The sequence below is a fragment of the Antedon mediterranea genome, chromosome 11, assembly GCF_964355755.1.
Source record: "Antedon mediterranea chromosome 11, ecAntMedi1.1, whole genome shotgun sequence".
NCBI classification, from domain to species: domain Eukaryota; kingdom Metazoa; phylum Echinodermata; class Crinoidea; order Comatulida; family Antedonidae; genus Antedon; species Antedon mediterranea.
This window is the reverse complement of record NC_092680.1, coordinates 21,362,020-21,379,033: the sequence shown is the minus strand read 5'-3', so window position 1 is coordinate 21,379,033 and position 17,014 is coordinate 21,362,020. Positions and strand designations below refer to the sequence as shown.

The window sequence follows — 17,014 nt, the reverse complement described above, 5'->3', positions numbered from 1 at the left end:
TCCTTGATGCAAACACTTTATGAAATATCTTTACATAACACATTACACAACTTCTTTAAAGTACTCCCAACACGACCACCCTAAACTAAGATAGCGTGTACGTAGGCTTAATATCAACTTAACATAACACATTACTCCACTGTTTCAATGTACCCCCAACACGACCACCCTAAACTAAGATAGCGTGTACGTAGGCTTAATATCAACTTAACATAACACATTACTCCACTGTTTCAATGTACCCCCAACACGACCACCTTAAACTAAGATTGCTTGTACGTAGGCTTAATATCAACTTAACATAACACATTACTCCACTGTTTCAATGTACCCCCAACACGACCACCTTAAACTAAGATTGCTTGTACGTAGGCTTAATATCAACTTAACATAACACATTACTCCACTGTTTCAATGTACCCCCAACACGACCACCTTAAACTAAGATTGCTTGTACGTAGGCTTAATATCAACTTAACATAACACATTACTCCACTGTTTCAATGTACCCCCAACACGACCACCCTAAACTAAGATAGCGTGTACGTAGGCTTAATATCAACTTAACATAACACATTACTCCACTGTTTCAATGTACCCCCAACACGACCGCCTTAAACTAAGATAGCTTGTACGTACATACCCAAACATAACACATTACTCCACTGTTTCAATGTACCCCCAACACGACCACCCTAAACTAAGATAGCGTGTACGTAGGCTTAATATCAACTTAACATAACACATTACTCCACTGTTTCAATGTACCCCCAACACGACCGCCTTAAACTAAGATAGCTTGTACGTACATACCCAAACATAACACATTCTCCTACTCCTAGCCTGTTCCTAACGACCACCCTAAACATATTTTAGGAAAATAACAAGACGGTTTTGAAATAGAGGGTGACAAAATTAGAATCTGAACCTAAATGTCCCATCTGTTGCATTGTAGACGTTTCTAGTGTATCCGCCTATTATGTTGATTGTACTGACGGGATAGACTTAAATCAGTGTTTGATCGAGAATTTAGTTTTTGTTCATCACGTTCAATGGTATAGTTTGTATATTGATTTTATATAAATGTATACATTATTTAATATTATAAATACCAAAACTTTTACCATGAGGGCGCCAAACATTATTTATCACCTAATGAAGAATTCCTCACAACACGTTCGTCCTTATCACCTTCACATCGACAATATTCATATTTTTTTCCTAATACAAAGTTTTCGAATGAATTATAACTGGCATAGTATTTCCTGATCTTTAAATAAGCCTATTCTACCATTAATGTCCGAGGGTGGTGCAATTATCTTTTGAAGCACCACCATGTTATGTCAGCCGCTTGTAGGCCATAAATTAAATGTATTGCTTGTCTTTGATAGTATATTTAGGCACCTCATATAATCAATTCAAGTTTTATATTTTTCTTAATTACATCTTACCAAGAAACTGGTTTTTTTTTACCTGTGTTATCAATCTCGTACAGAACTCACTAAAAGAGGTGTTTGCGAAATGTAGTCGCGACCTCGGATGTACGCCCATGAGGCTTCCCGTCGTATCCGTTTCCGGTGAGGACACTCGCGTGCCCGGCGTGTGCGATAAGCATTCATCAATAGATAAACTATACTTGCATTCTTCTTCAATTCAGGCTTGAACTTTTCTGGCAGGTAGCCCAGGAAACGTCAAAATAAATCTTTTTTTTCTTTAACTGCATGTGAAATGCTCTAAGGATATGCAATAGGATTTTGTGTGAATAATACGCCTACAGATGGGCTTGCTTTATTTAGCTAATGCACTATTTTGTGTTACTATTATTTTTGCTAGATTGTGCATAAACTATTATTACGTGCGCTCGTGCAGCGTATTTCATCCGTATCTTGCGGTTACGTGTGATCCTACCAAGAACGAGTTAAAGGAGACATTCGCGTATTTTTAACGTACTGTACCCTTCAAAGTATTGGCGGTGTCTTTGTACCGATTTTGAGGTTCCTGCCTTCCATATCCACAGGCTTAGGCCACTCCTACTCTAATAGTTTACTCTATTTCAAAGGTAGACTATAGTCTGTATTGTAAACATGACTGTACGAAAATTGACCAATGACCTATATACTCATTTTGTTTAATTCTGTATATTTTGTATAATGTTTTTAACTACTTAGTTCGCAATTCAGTTTATACTGCCATGAATTGTTTTATGTATATACTTGATGAATAAAAGATACTGAAATAAAATATATAAAATATATATACACCCTGTAAAAAATAAAACACTTGTTGATCAATTATTGCAGACGTCATATTATTCCCATCAGAATTAATAGATTTCCGGACAAGTTAGCACTTACTTAAAAGCTCAGGGTTCAAGTCCAGCACAGTAGCCTTCACATAATATGAGTTTAGCCTGCCTAATTATGGTCTAGATTACACCAGGTGGAACTAAAGCTCAGTCTACACTATCAAACTAGTTTGATAAAAAAAAAGTTATATGTGCCTAAATATGGTAGTGATATGCTCAAACATGGTAGTGATATGACATGATCATGCCCATGGGTACATCCATTGTTTTTGTCACCGTAAGGTTTGATAGTACAGACAGAGCCTAATGTCATGTAGCTTTACGTAACATCAAGGACGTGGCGTAGTTCACAGGTAGTACGCCAGCCTTACGTCATACGTGTGAGTGCTTAGTATGCGTATTTTTACTTTTACACCTTTGTACATTTACACCTAACGTTGTATAGGATGTATATAAGGCAATTCGTGCGCGCAACGCAAGTCATTTGACCAATCACAAGTGATGGCTAATCCGTTGGATTTGTTTGATCAATATTGCATGAGTCGCGTCCCATTGGAAACCAAACTTAAGCTAGTGTACTTAAAGTATTCCATAATTTATTGAACTATCTAATCAATCGGATGTTTATTATGAAATAGACTAGAAGGAGGAAATAATAATTAATTCAAGCTGTAAAACCGATTACAATTGTATTGAAACCAAACAGGAAGAGAGGTGATAACTGCGCGGTATAGAATGAATGCGTTCAAGGGGTTTTAAGGGATTGTATTTAGCGTAAATATAAGCCATAACTATTCTAAAACACAGACGTTGTCTATTGATACGGTTTCGAACTGTAATCGGGAGAATAATAACGTAAGGTTTCGGTCGGTACGATATCATTTCAAGGTTTATCATCGTCACACTGAAAGCATGTACGGGAAAAATCTAAACAGGTGATTTGACGATTGACAGTATGTGTAACATTATTCATATATAATGTATTCATATAATGTTTCCGAGAAATGTTTTTAACAAGTTGTGTTAATAATTACCTTTTCTATTTATAGATTTTTGCCATAAAAATGTCAACAGCTAATGTGTTCGTATTTCACGTTTAGCGTGATTCTCACTAGCGACGCAACGTAACACAACCTACGCAACGTAAGAAAATGCCCTTTTAATAATTGTGTTTGCCCCCGCCTGCGTGAAATCAAACCTACGGTGTTTGCAGCACTGTTGCGTCGTCGGTTCCCACTTGTGATACAGCACTTTGCGTCGATACGTCGTTGCGTCACGTTACGTCGCTAGCGGGAACCACGCTTTTCGGAAATAGACAGTCACAGATATCTTCCCATATGTAACATTTAACACATTTATTATGTGCACCACTTTTATTATGATGAATGGGTGTAATTATGTAATTTATTATCAAACAATGACCACCAGCCGACAGCAGAGGCCGGAAACAGCCAAGACACATTTTTACCCATACCTGTCCTAATTTACAAGCCATTAACAAGATGTACAAAACTATGTCAAAACAAATTAGATAATTTATTGCTGCTTCAAGTTGGTCTGTTGCTATTTTACCAAAACTATTCAAATCTATTGAAATTTCACATTGTGTGGCAAAGAGATTCGCATATTGTGTTGTCAACAATTAAATTCAGCCGACGAAACCAGGTTACTGGATTCGAACTTAGTCTAATTATTTTGATTGACGACGATGATAAATGATCGATGCCTATAAAATGCATATTTATCATGGATTTAACCACGGTCGCCACGAATACCGTTATCGTCATCACCCTTTTCATGGATGCCTTACCGTATAGTGAATATCATCATACCGTCACACGTCGTCGCAATTAATGGCACTATCGTCATGGTTTCCTCACCTTCGTAGCGGATGTCATCATACATTATACCGTCGTCGTCATTGTATGGCACCAATCTCGTCATGGATGCCCCACAGTCGTAATGGATGCCATCATACCGTCGTCGTCTTTGTCATCAATGGCACCAATAATTATGGATGCATCGTATAGTCTTGTGTCATCATCATCATCGTCGTTGTCACAACCCTCGTCTGTTTCGTTACACACAGTGTGTACATTTTTACTATACAATATCCACAGAGCTGGCATACGCCGCACAAACCTGGTGTAGTAGTTACTTTAAGGGCCAAAAGGGCGCAATTTATCAAAGTCTTTACTTTTATTATCTGTACACTAGACAGGCGAGATGGGATTGAGTATTGAATTAACAGTCTGTGGGGATCTCCCACGCGAATCGCTGTTCCAATTATAACTTTGAAAGAGGTGCTCTGGTTGGTTTGCGTGTAGCTAATGTAGGTCTCGTTTTTTGGTGGCCGAAAATAAAACGACGTATGTTATTTTTTTTTATAGTTTGTGTAGAACTCCACGGTGGTTACGTTGGGTCTTTGATTGACTTATATTAATGCTTTTCTTCTGGCAATCTTGAATTGAATAATATTCCTATGTGAGGTGGTTTGTAACTTAAGCTCTGTCTACACTATCAAACTAGTTTGACAAACAAATGTGACGTACCTAAATATGGTAGTAATATGCTTAAATATGGTAGTGATATGACATCATCGTGTTCATATGGGTACATCACATTGTCACATAAAGCTTGATAGTATAGACAGAGCTTTACTAACAATATACAGTACACGCAATTGATTATTGTTCGCGGCATTATTTTCTTCGGTCACACACATTGTACTAGCAGAGTCGACAGGTATGTGCAACCAGTGTGGAACCCATGCACTCAGCTGGAGATGGGTGTGCTTGGCGACTGTTCTGCTAACATAATAAACCTTCACTGCCTCCCGCCGTTATAGTTTTGTTCTCGCTATCATAAATGACGTCATTGTTGATTAAAGTGTAGATTACACCATCATCATGGATACCTTCAGTGGAGTACTAATGACGTCATTGTTATTAGTATTTTCACATAATCATTTAACTTCATTTTTTTATATTCAATTTCTGTCATATATAATTAAAAAAAAACTAATATAAAAGACAAGGCTAAACAGCTACGCTAGTTGGTCAATGCAGAACATTACATTTCTGGGGTCCTCGCAAGAAGTTATACATCTTTACTCACATCGTACATGACTAACATAAAAAAATATCAAAATTATTCATGCAATACAAATATAGTGAAATTAGAAGATATACCATATGAAGTTTTTTACGGTTTGTAGCCCATATGGACAATATGAGGTCATATCACTACCATGCATATTTGAGCTTATCACTACCATATTTAAACACATACACCTTTGGTTTGATAGTGGAGACAGACCTTTAAATAATGGTGCCAAATATATATATATTGTGAGTATTATACTGAATATTTTTTCCCACGTGTACCTATTTCTCAATTATAACTCCGTAATTAAACCGGATATATTGGCTAAAAATGTTACCAAATAATTTGACATATAATCACATACAAACTCAGGTCAAAACATGATTTTAATAAGTTACAGGCAGGTAGTAGGTCGAGGCTGAGTCGTGATAGCCCAGGGACCTAAAGCAAAAGGTGTGTATGGAGTCATTGATAGGCCATGTGTGTTTACCATTTGATTTCAGGGGGTAGAGAAAATAATTTGTGGACCCTGACCTCGCCGTCATGAGTTGATTTACCGATTGATGTGCCTAAACCAACAACAAATAGTAAATACACAGAAAACTATGTGTTTACCAACATATATTTAGTTTAAAATCAACAATTAAAAATGTATGCATTACTAGTGTAAAAAATCGGCAAGATCTAATTCGGCGCTGATCTACTCCAACTGCTCGCATACACGAAAAGTTCGAGGAGCTATATCTGCTGATTTGTCTTCTTAAATGTATCCCATTATGAACGAGAAGCAATCAGTAACCACCCATCTCTGTCCCAAACTATGATGACTTGTTGAATGAAAGTATCTACATATTTAAACCAAGCTTAATACAATGACTGTACTTTTCATGGCCAACGATCTTGTCGCCATACTGTTAATATTGCCCTTGGTGACACTGGTGGTGGTACAAATATTGTGGTCATTTTTAACCCCATGGTGTTTGGACATTTGCTGATTTTGTCCGAAGTTTGTCCAAAGACTTGATTCAGCCGTTGGTGGTGTCTTATATCGGGTTTCACTTGACACTTCGCGGTGGTTTTAACGATGTTTGTTTTTTTTCTTCGAGTTTTTCTGATTTAAACTACATTGTCCAAGCCAGGCAATCTAACAACAAGATGCTGATGGATGGAATGTAACTGTTGTATTTTAAAGACACGAATGTTCAATGATTATTTGATAGTAGTAGGATAGGATCATTCGTTACGGGACTGGGCAAAGAGAACCGCTTGTTTATACTTCCGTTTTTAGTTGTGTGTAAGATTTCTTCGATTGATTAAAGTAATTATGCTATTGCAGTAGTCCGGTCTTGAGGCTATGGATTCCTGTAGATGTCAAGGTTAGGCTCCGTTCTTTCGTTTCTTAGAATTACAAGGTACTGTATATAAGTGCACTTGTACTTGTTATGTGAAATCATTGACATGTAATAGTTCACATCAAGTCTTGATCCTGTCCGGTGACCCATGAAAAGTCCGTACTATTTTTAGATACACCACTCCGTCGAATCCGCGCACTGGATCAAATCCGTACGGGATCCGGTACGAGTCAATGACGTGTGAACGCAATACTATACGCTATTTTCACGATGTTTATTTGTTTTTTTTATCGAAATCTGGGCTCAATGTGAACGTAGCTCAAATTTGCCAATCAATAATACCCAAATTATATGATCAGAATAAAACAAGCCAAATATAAAACTAACATTTAGGACATGTGTGAGCAGAACAACACGTGATTGTTTCTCATGACTCAATCTATTTTTATTCGCTGTAGACATTTTTATTTTATATAAATGCACACACAGTTTCTCTTTCTTAACTAATTAATGTTGGTCATCAATCAGCCATGCCATAAATCCTTCCATCTAAACAAACAGTTGTCAATTAACAACGTGATTAAGTGACAATAGAGAAACATATTAGTGAAACCCAGGTTGTTGCTGACAGGTAATTCGTTGGTTCCATAAACCCAGGTTGCTGCTGACAGGTAATTTGTTGGTTCATCTTATTAATGTGCGTACATCCAATTGGAGACAGATTTGTAATTTGTGAATGATTTTTTATATAAATAGTGGGTGTGTTTTTTACTTGTATTTCAACAGATTGAAATGTAAAGCTCTGTCTACACTATCAAACTAGTTTGACAAAAAAGTGTGATGTGGCCAAATATGGTAGTGATATGCTTAAATATGGTAGTGATATGACATTATCATGTCCATATATGGGCACATCACATTTTGTTGGCACAAAAAATTTGATAGTGTGGACAGAGCTTAATTTTAACTTTGATAGTAATTAGTAGTAAAACATAATCTTTGGTTTTTTTCTCGCATACGTCGTTACAATACCAACATTTTTAACTCTGTATCATATTTTTGTAGGATTGTTAATGTCAGTTGTAATAAGTGACTATTTTCATATTGCATCTTTGTGTAATTGAGAGTTTAAACAGTATAGTATATAAATGCGATACGAATGTGACATTCGAAAGATAGAGGGCGTAATACTCTTTGGACGTTCAGCACACTGACAAGGTCATGACAGTGCTGGTCAGTCTTTCAATCATTTGATTTGATTTGATGGTCAATTTAAAAATAATCTCTCACATCTAAAGGATTTTTTTGATTGACATGTTGATTGACATCTCAATTTTCCCGATAATATTACGATGCGACAGGTAGTTCTTAGGCCACTGTACTTTTGATAACACATTACGAAACATGTAATTATTATGTTAACATTTAATAGGCCTAAATACTATCATAGACGTCGATAGTATCATGGAGTTTGCACATAAACGTACATATAAGGCATAAACATAATCTTTTAAGAGGGAAAATGTGGTACGCTTGCACACAGAGAACTGTCGAGATACGATTTTAACATTGCCATTCCAAGTCTGTATTTATTGTCTTTTTTAGGTTAGTCCACCAGTCGAAGTTTCAATTTTTGAAAATACAAGCCCAAGTAGTAGTGCCAGCCACAGTAGTAGCCATATGTCCCAAAATATTTATCTTTTTACTAATATTAATTAACTCCGCCTTTCTGGAACTCAGACTAACGGTCGGCATAGTGTGATTAGAAGGAGAAAATATGTACTGTCTCCTTTAGAACTGAGCAAAAGTATAGCTATACAAAATGTAACTTTGACCTTGGCTAGTTGCGCTAAAACCTGAATGAGATGTGTCCTCGGTTGAGATGCTCCAAAATACAAGATGATAATTCGTTTATTAATCGTTCTTAAATCACCAGGCTACGTCACAATACGTCTGTAATCTACGTAACGACACACGATATACGAGTATTGTGTTTTCACGTGGGATCCTCGTTATATGCCATCCTCATATTCAATATTAAACGTTTATCAGAACGCTCAGTTAGGCGGGGATTTGGTAATTAATCCTAGTGTTAAACAAGTCAGATTTTCTATTGAAACTTGATATTATTTGGAAGGTTGAATTGTCATCAAATCATTAGCAATAACATTCAATCTCCCGAGTCCCGCTGAAAACTTTTTGATCTTTTCTTGTGTGTCAATTTGTGTAATTAAGTATCTTGTCACCTAGAAGAAACCCTACGTTCCATGTTCATGTTGATATGGGATGGCCATGATGAAAATATTAGATAAGATTTGTTTTCAAATGCGATCATCTAACATTTTCAATTCATTTTCAGAGATTTAAAGATGGAAAACATAATGTTGGATGCAAAACACAAGAATATCAAAATTGTTGGTATGTTTTTTTTTTGTTCTCGTCATCATTCACTGGAGTATGAGTACCGGTAATTAAAACACTGTGGATTATTGGAGGTTGTTATTTCTAGTTGATTTGAAATATACAAATAAATGAATGTAACAGTTTAATATCGCAAAGTAGTTATTGTTATAGTGTACTAATATTCATATCTTCTACATGTCGCTATCTAATGTGATACTATGTATCCCTTTAATTTTACTCCTTTTTAAATATTGTAAATATCTATCTTTCTTTTTCTTTTAGTTTTACTAGTAGCCTACGTTTAATGTCTTTTTAGGAATCTGTTGCTTTAAAAAACAGGACTATATGTAAAACAGATATCTATATACCTGATATTTGTTTATCCTGTATAATATGTATTTATAAATACAAGTCCTATTTTATGTTTAAGACTTTGGATTAAGCACGTCGTATGATTGGGGACAAAAACTCGAAACGCATTGTGGGTCGGCAGATTATGCTGCGCCTGAGCTGTTTGTACCTGGCCAAAATTATGGACCAGAGGTTGATATATGGAGTATGTAAGTACACACTCATTTTGATGTTTTAGTGTTTTTTTATATTTCATAGGCATCCATTAATTTCACTTTTCCTTGGATAAACTAAAGTTAATATTTAAATAAATAAGTTTATGAAATTCAATAGTACATTTGTGTTCTGACACGACGATACTGGTTTGGCCTATCGACCAGAAGGAGAGTTTGATTTGATTTTTACGTTGTCGTGCACGCGCGCGTCCTCTTCGCGACAAATCCTGACACCACCAATGGTGATAGGCACATTATTTACACATTTTGTCATATCAGAAACTTATAAGTTGTTTTATGTCTCCAAAGTGGTCTCCGATTTTTTTTTTATTAATTCATGTCTTAATTTACTTTTAGGGGAATATGTATGTATGCTATGGTAACTGGCCACCTTCCATTTACAACTCCACACAGTGAGAACAAACGACTAAATTTACTTCAGCAAATTCAGTTTGGACTAGGACCCAGACATGGCGCAGATTTACAACACGTCAGTACAGGTAATCGAGCACTAATTGTTTGTACATTTTTAATTTTTCAAAAACTGGCATATTGATGGAAAGAAATGACAAAGAGTTCTGTGCGAACGATCATTATAGATGTTTCCAGGAGGAAAGACATGAGAAGACCTTAGTAAGCCCACTTCCACACAGGACAAGACAAGAATATGCGTAAAAACGTTCACAAAAGACACGATTAAAACAACATCTGAAACTGTTAAACTCAGTGGTTTTGAATTGTATTAATGTTCTCTCTTTTTTGGTCAATGTTTTAAAATAAATTTTTGTTTTCATAAGATTGTCAAGAGCTTCTGACGTCATGTATTGAGCCTAACCCGGAACGACGAATACCACTTCTGGATATAGAATTGCACCTTTGGATAACTAATCGTGGCAAAGAATTATTTACATCATATCGTCAGCTGCCAAAAGACAAAAATACAAGTTTGAAGGTGTTTTATTTGTTTTAAGGCTCCAATACATCTACACTTATCTTTCCAAATATCATTTAGGATCCCTTTTGAAATCAAACTTGTCCAATTGTCTTGTTCATGTCGTACAAAGTTTTTCTTTACGAGCGCCACCAGTCACCATTTTGTTTTGTGTCTGTTAGTATACGTATGACACGTCATGTGTGCCAAAATGATTATAGAACTATCTTCTGCTACATATTATTATTGTAACTTTTCTCCTTATATTGCTTGTTGTTGTTTACTTTGTTTATACGGATTGGAATAAACAATTAGAGCATGAATATTTATTGTCCGTTAACTTGTATTTTCTCTTAGGTTTTAGAGAAAATGTCCGGGTATTTGAAATTGCCAGTAAACCAAATTAAACAGCGAGTAAATGATTACCAGTTGGATGAATACAGCGCCATCTATAACATCATGCTTGATGACGTCATGCAGAAAAAACATAGTGTTAATAACGGTGATCACACCCTGAAGCAGAAGCCCACCGTTCAACATACATCGATATTGAAACCAGAACAAAGTGTACCCACTGATAACGACACCAGTCAAGGTAGTAAATTACCAGTTGTAATGTGTTTTATAACGTGTTTTGATTTAGATAGGCTATCAATGTATACTTTGTCATGAGACTAAAACAGGATTTGAACCCGGGATCCAAGGTCCATTAGCCATTATACTAAGTAATGCAGGGAGAAATGCTTTAGCACTCCCAATGGGCCCGCCAACGCTGGGGGTAATCATCCTCTGAGCCCCTTGAGTTATGTGGCCTCTAGGTTTAGTCAGTGAGCGCTCATATAGCAGTTACGCGTACTACTAAAATATACACACACAAGTTATATATGTAACATCCAAAACATAATACTCTCGCTCACCCATGGGATGTTTTCATTTGCATCAACCACTATGGCCGGCTGGTAGTAATTTTATTAACCTCTCTGGACATGGATCTCGAACATGATGTGTCTATTACATTTTAAAATACTATCGTTTTGAAAATTGTTTCATCATTTCAATAAATGACTGACTATATGTTGATTATGCATTCTGTATTAGAAGTTCCAGAATCTCCGCGACCAAAAACGCCAGCTGTGGTGGGATTAGTCAAGTTCAGCAATCATATGTTAAACAAGTAAGCATACCATCATCTTGTGAAGATTATAACATTTTAATATATCTCTCCCAAAATGTTATTTAGATATTATTTTTTTGACAATTAAAATCAAAATGTTTAAAAATACAGTAGAACCTTCCCTAATAAAGGGACACTGTGTTAGGTCCCCTTAGAGACGTAATGACGTACGCGCAACCCAAGCGAGTTGACCAATGACAAGCCATTGTTCGAATAATCCATCACTTATGATTGGTCAAATCTTTTACGTTGCGTTGCGTCTCTAATTGGAACGGGAATTGGAACCAAGCTTTAATAGAGTCTTCTTCTGCAGTTGAAATACATTGTGTCTATTATTCAAAATACCCGGTTTGTATTAAAAATGTTTATTGCTTAAATATTTATAGGCAACCCATCGACAAACTATCGTTTGAGCTTGCAGTTCTAAGTAGTGGCAGTGAAACCAAAAGGTATGTGTCAATGTGTGTATTCAATACCGACATTTCGTTTTCACAACGCGAATGCGCAGCTGTTGAGTCGAAAGGTCATTCTACGCACGCTCAGAAAAACATGAGCATGCCATGAATGACTGTTAGGATGTGTAGGGAGTGATTTGCCGAAAAAGACTTTAAACGATTTAAACATTGAACCAAGTTAAGCTTGGTTCCCACTAGAGACGCAACGCAAGGACATACGCGCAACGCAAGCGAGTTCACCAGACAAGCGACAGTTTGAATAATCCATCGCTTGTGATTGCTAAAATGACAAAATAATTGGTTTTTTAAATGTTTTGTTTTTGCTATTTTTAAGGGACAATAGAAGACCCAGGACAGCAATCTGCCCACCCACAGGAAATAAGGTAAGTGTTTTAATTATCTTTTATTAATTGAGAAGTTTGGTGTATCATGATATCAACATTAACAAATCAACATATTTTTTGTACCTTTAAAACTTTATTTCATGTTTTTCTTGTGATATTTTTTTTTCTTCAATGGGTCTTATGACTATACTACAGACAATTACTTTTCTCTGTAAGATCCCTGCAATATTCTATGTAACAAAAATATATATATTGCTGAATAATGTGAATGAACATACAATCAATACAATCAATCAATAAAATGAAATAAATATAATTCAATCAATACAAAAACAATAAATTACATATCTAGCGACAAACACAATATATTTTAATAAGATATTCTGCATTTGCAACTGACATCAAAAGTTTGATGTTGCTCATTTACCGGTTCCTTTTTAACGCAATAGTCATGTTTTATTTTCTTTAGACAAAACCAATCGGAAATGCCACAACGGTAAATAACGTAATAGCGAGAAATTACAATAACACGAAAAGTAACGAGAAACGATATCGGCGACCGAAAACAACGGCAACCTGTCGTGCAAGCAAAACACAGACATATAGAGAAGAACACTTAAGGGGACAGAAATGGCAATGTTCGAAATCACGTAATAAATTAGCAGATACGGGTAAAACAGCGCAGGAAACGTATCCAAAACCTCAAGCAACTCTAGCGATGTTAGCTGCGGTTGAAATTGCAGATGAAAAAAATAGAAATTTCAAGGCGATTCTGAGGCCATCATTCACCCCTAAATGTCGGCTTACTCCATCACCAGACATCTACAATACAAAGCCACTGCAAACTAACCATGGAAGCATACGTTCGAAGGAAATCAATGTTGTTAACATGAATAAAACATTCAAACATGGTTACCAACTTAGCTCCACAATGTATACTAATCCAAATGCTGGGAATGCTGATACTAAGTTAGATGAATTTAAACCAAAACTTGAAATCAAATTAAAAGAATCAAATGTTCGTTATAATGGTCGAGTCAAAGAAGTCTGCGTTGAAAATACTGATCGAGATGTATCCAGTCCAGTTTCAAGCACAGATCAACTGTCCAGGCCTGTTTCTAGGCACCAAACCAAGACCCCTACTGTAGTGTCAATGACGCCTGTACCCTATGAGAATGAGGTTCCATTATCGACCCCGAATGGCTTACAAAGCTCTATGCCGCAACGGATATGTTGGCAGAGGAGAGCGGGATCCGCCGCCGGCAAAGAGAAAGAGAAGAATAAAGACAATAAGGTCAAGATTTTGATATCTAAAAACAACATACATCAGACATTTCCAGAAGGTGATATAAGGTATGAAATAAAGGCAATAAGCCTAAATCAAAGGAGACGGCTCTAAAGTTAGGTTCCCACTCGGACGCAACGCAAGGATCAATGATAATCAACAGTCGAATAAATCCATCGCTTGTGAGTGGTCAAATCACTTACGTTGCATTGCGTCGTTGTGTTGCGTCTCTAGTAGGAACCAAGCATTATCGATAACTGCTTTGCTTAACTTATTCAAATGCTTTTTTTTTCTGTTTTGTTATTTTTGCAAAATATTCACCCTGACGTATTGTGTCACTATTAACTTGTTAGTGTTGTTTCGAAACGTGTCGACACCGGTAACAGTTCAAGACGTACATACCGTCCTAAAACCGGTAACAGTTCACGTCGAGTACTCCGTCCTAAAACCGGTACCAGTTCTCGTCAGACTTTAATCGTTAATCACCAATCTCCACATTCTAGGAACACAGAGAATAGCATGAACAAGTATACTGCAGGTATAATAACTGAACCATTATTTTAACATGCTGGTATTACTTTATCCAAATGATTCGTATTTGGTGGTTTGAAGCGTCTTTTGTATATTATGTGTGTGTGTTTATTTGCTTGCACACACAATTCAAATTGAACAAAACTGTAAGCTTGGTTTCCACTATAGGACGCAACGCAGTAGGCGAAACACAAGTGAGTTGACCAATAACAAGTGTCAGTTCGAATAATCTATCGGTTGTGGTTGGTCAAATTAATTATCTTGTGCTTACGTCATTGAGTTGCCTTCTAGTGGGAACCAAGCTTTAGGATGGGCTGATGTCCTTGCTTTGCGTTCAAGTGGGAACCAAGCTTTAATAAGTCCTAGTTTTATTTTGAATTAAAAATAGCAAATTTGCCTTTTTTAAAACGTGTTAACAAATATACACACTGTTTCCATAGCCGATGATGCGCCAACTGACTGTTCAGCTCTAATATGTAATGAATGCCAAAAGACAAAGGATGTCAGACTAGATTGTAAGATGCTTTTCACGAGAGAGCCTTCATCGTATGAAGAATCCGCCAATAATTGTTCACATCAAAAAGTATGTACGATATTTGTTAACAACCATTGGCTTTTGAAAACCAAAGTTAAGCAATCATAAGTGACAATTCGGTTGATCCACCGTGTTGTGATTGGTCAAAATAGTTGATTTACGTATGTCCTTGTGAAGTTGTGATAATTATTTATTTCCATTCCCCTCTATGTATCACTCGATGTACTTTTTGAAATAAAACCGTTTTTCTTTTAGAAATATAATTTACATAAACAATCTGAAGAAATGAAGCAGAGAGATTATCTTCAGTATAAACGATCAGTTTCTTCACCTCAAAATATACTCTCCAAAAAAGCAGTAAGTATGCTGAGGAGGAACCAACATAGAGCTACAGACAATAATATTAAATCACAACCTCGTCCAAGCATGAACTACGGCCAAGGTAAAGCCGATTTTCCACTATTTGAATTTGTTCGCGCGAATCTAAAGTGTCAGCTTTTACGCTTGCGTAGAGAGGAATTTGGAAGATGGAAACATGAATACGAATGCGTAAAAAATGACGCTTTTGATTCGCGCTAACAAATTCGCCTAGTAGAAGTTGACTTACTTAACGTAGACAAAAGGAATTTTATTTTTAAATAGAGCATGTTTTCCGTTCCGATATCGGCACTGTATATTTGGTTGATTAAATATTCTTCCACCAACAGCAAACAAAAACTATAGAATGTGCATCGATGAAGTGAGCGGTTAAAATAGAGCTTTCAGTATTTTGTGATGATCCAGGGAAGAGTAAATTAATTAAAATTGTACTTTTACTCTTCCTGTGTGTACCACTCCTTACAGTATGTATGTCGGGGTGAAATTTGTCAGATTTGTTACCAATTTTTATTAATTATATTTTCTTTCTTATAGCCAACATCGTAACAATTGTTACAAAACCACCAATTCTGAAAACAGATAAGAACAAGAATATTGCCGAAAAGAACCAGATAGGAAACACCATAGACCAGTCACGTGCAGAGGATCAAGAATTATATGAACAGGTAATAGTAGGGGTGAACTCCACCAAACCAGAATTGAAACACAGGGTCACAAAATACGAGACTACCACTCCTCCCCTAATTACATCAATGAAAAAAGATAGAGAGACAAACAAAACGGTTTGACAATATTTTGAGTTGACCAATCACAAGCGACGGTTAATCCATCGCTGGGCTTGGTTCCTACTAGGACGCAACGTACGCGCAACGCAAGTGATTTGATCTTCAGAGCTGTCTCTTGTTATTGGTCAACTTAATTTCGTTGTGCGTACGTCCTTTTGTGAGATATTATTATTAATATTGTTATAAGTAATGAAGTTCAGTAATGTTTAGAAATTGGCCAGTGTGGAACTACCATATCGTTTTACCTTTTCAGATGACGTCATTCGGGTATACATTGGAAAGGAGGCTGAGCAACGCCTTTAAGGATGGTCACATTATTTCAATGATGAAGAGGACATCTGATGACTTCGCACTTAATGTATACTAACATGACATTCTTGCCATTAAGAAATTGATTAAATTTATTTCATACATTAAAGAAGAGATCGTTTCTTTGTATTTATATAAAACGGTACCCTTGTTTCAACACACGCAAACATAACAATATAATATTTGCGTACGCAGCAGAGGAGAGGTATTTAATTTCATCGCTGTCCTCATCATTAGACTACATTAAAATTCGTCATCATCACCACACAAATATAAATACGGTATGCATCTAATATTTTAGGAATCATTATACTGTAATTATAATATATATATTTTCTTTTTGTAAACACCAATAAATTATATACGAACTTGCAGAACGTTTTTACAAAAAGAAATGTTTGTTATACCTACGAGATGAATTTATTTACATTTATTTTATTGAATTAAATGAATGAATAATATAATAATGAATAATTCAGTATTATAATAACGAAGATTGATTATTATCCTGTTTAGTAATACTCCTTGGCAATGGCAAGTATCCCACGAGAGATAT

The 17,014-nt window shown here is 36.0% G+C and overlaps 1 protein-coding gene and 1 long non-coding RNA gene across 2 annotated transcripts in view; both read left to right on the top strand.

The window, feature by feature from the left end:
* The window catches only part of LOC140063168 (uncharacterized), a 37,722-nt gene extending 27,899 nt beyond the window's left edge, over positions 1-9,823 (top strand). Inside the window, exons 3-4 of the long non-coding RNA XR_011847580.1 lie at positions 9,122-9,180; positions 9,596-9,823. This is a non-coding gene — a long non-coding RNA (uncharacterized lncRNA). The remainder of the gene's footprint in view (positions 1-9,121; positions 9,181-9,595) is intronic.
* A 278-nt stretch (positions 9,824-10,101) lies between these two features.
* Positions 10,102-16,815, top strand: LOC140062649 (uncharacterized). Its single transcript, XM_072108951.1, has 12 exons — positions 10,102-10,231; positions 10,529-10,683; positions 11,020-11,257; positions 11,761-11,836; positions 12,223-12,285; positions 12,626-12,674; positions 13,105-13,988; positions 14,274-14,458; positions 14,892-15,034; positions 15,242-15,428; positions 15,899-16,029; positions 16,403-16,815. Exons 1-12 carry the CDS (start codon positions 10,108-10,110, stop codon positions 16,514-16,516), a joined length of 2,349 nt encoding a protein of 782 aa, XP_071965052.1. The 5' UTR covers positions 10,102-10,107; the 3' UTR covers positions 16,517-16,815.
* Positions 16,816-17,014: the final 199 nt, after the last annotated feature.

Excerpts from the sequence above, each read along its gene's own strand:
- LOC140062649 (XM_072108951.1), top strand. The coding sequence starts at position 10,108 with ATGGTAACTGGCCACCTTCCATTTACAACTCCACACAGTGAGAACAAA. Across the intron at positions 11,837-12,222 it reads AGCAATCATATGTTAAACAA|GCAACCCATCGACAAACTAT; the intron begins GTAAGCATACCA and ends AAATATTTATAG. Across the intron at positions 16,030-16,402 it reads ATCAAGAATTATATGAACAG|ATGACGTCATTCGGGTATAC; the intron begins GTAATAGTAGGG and ends TTACCTTTTCAG.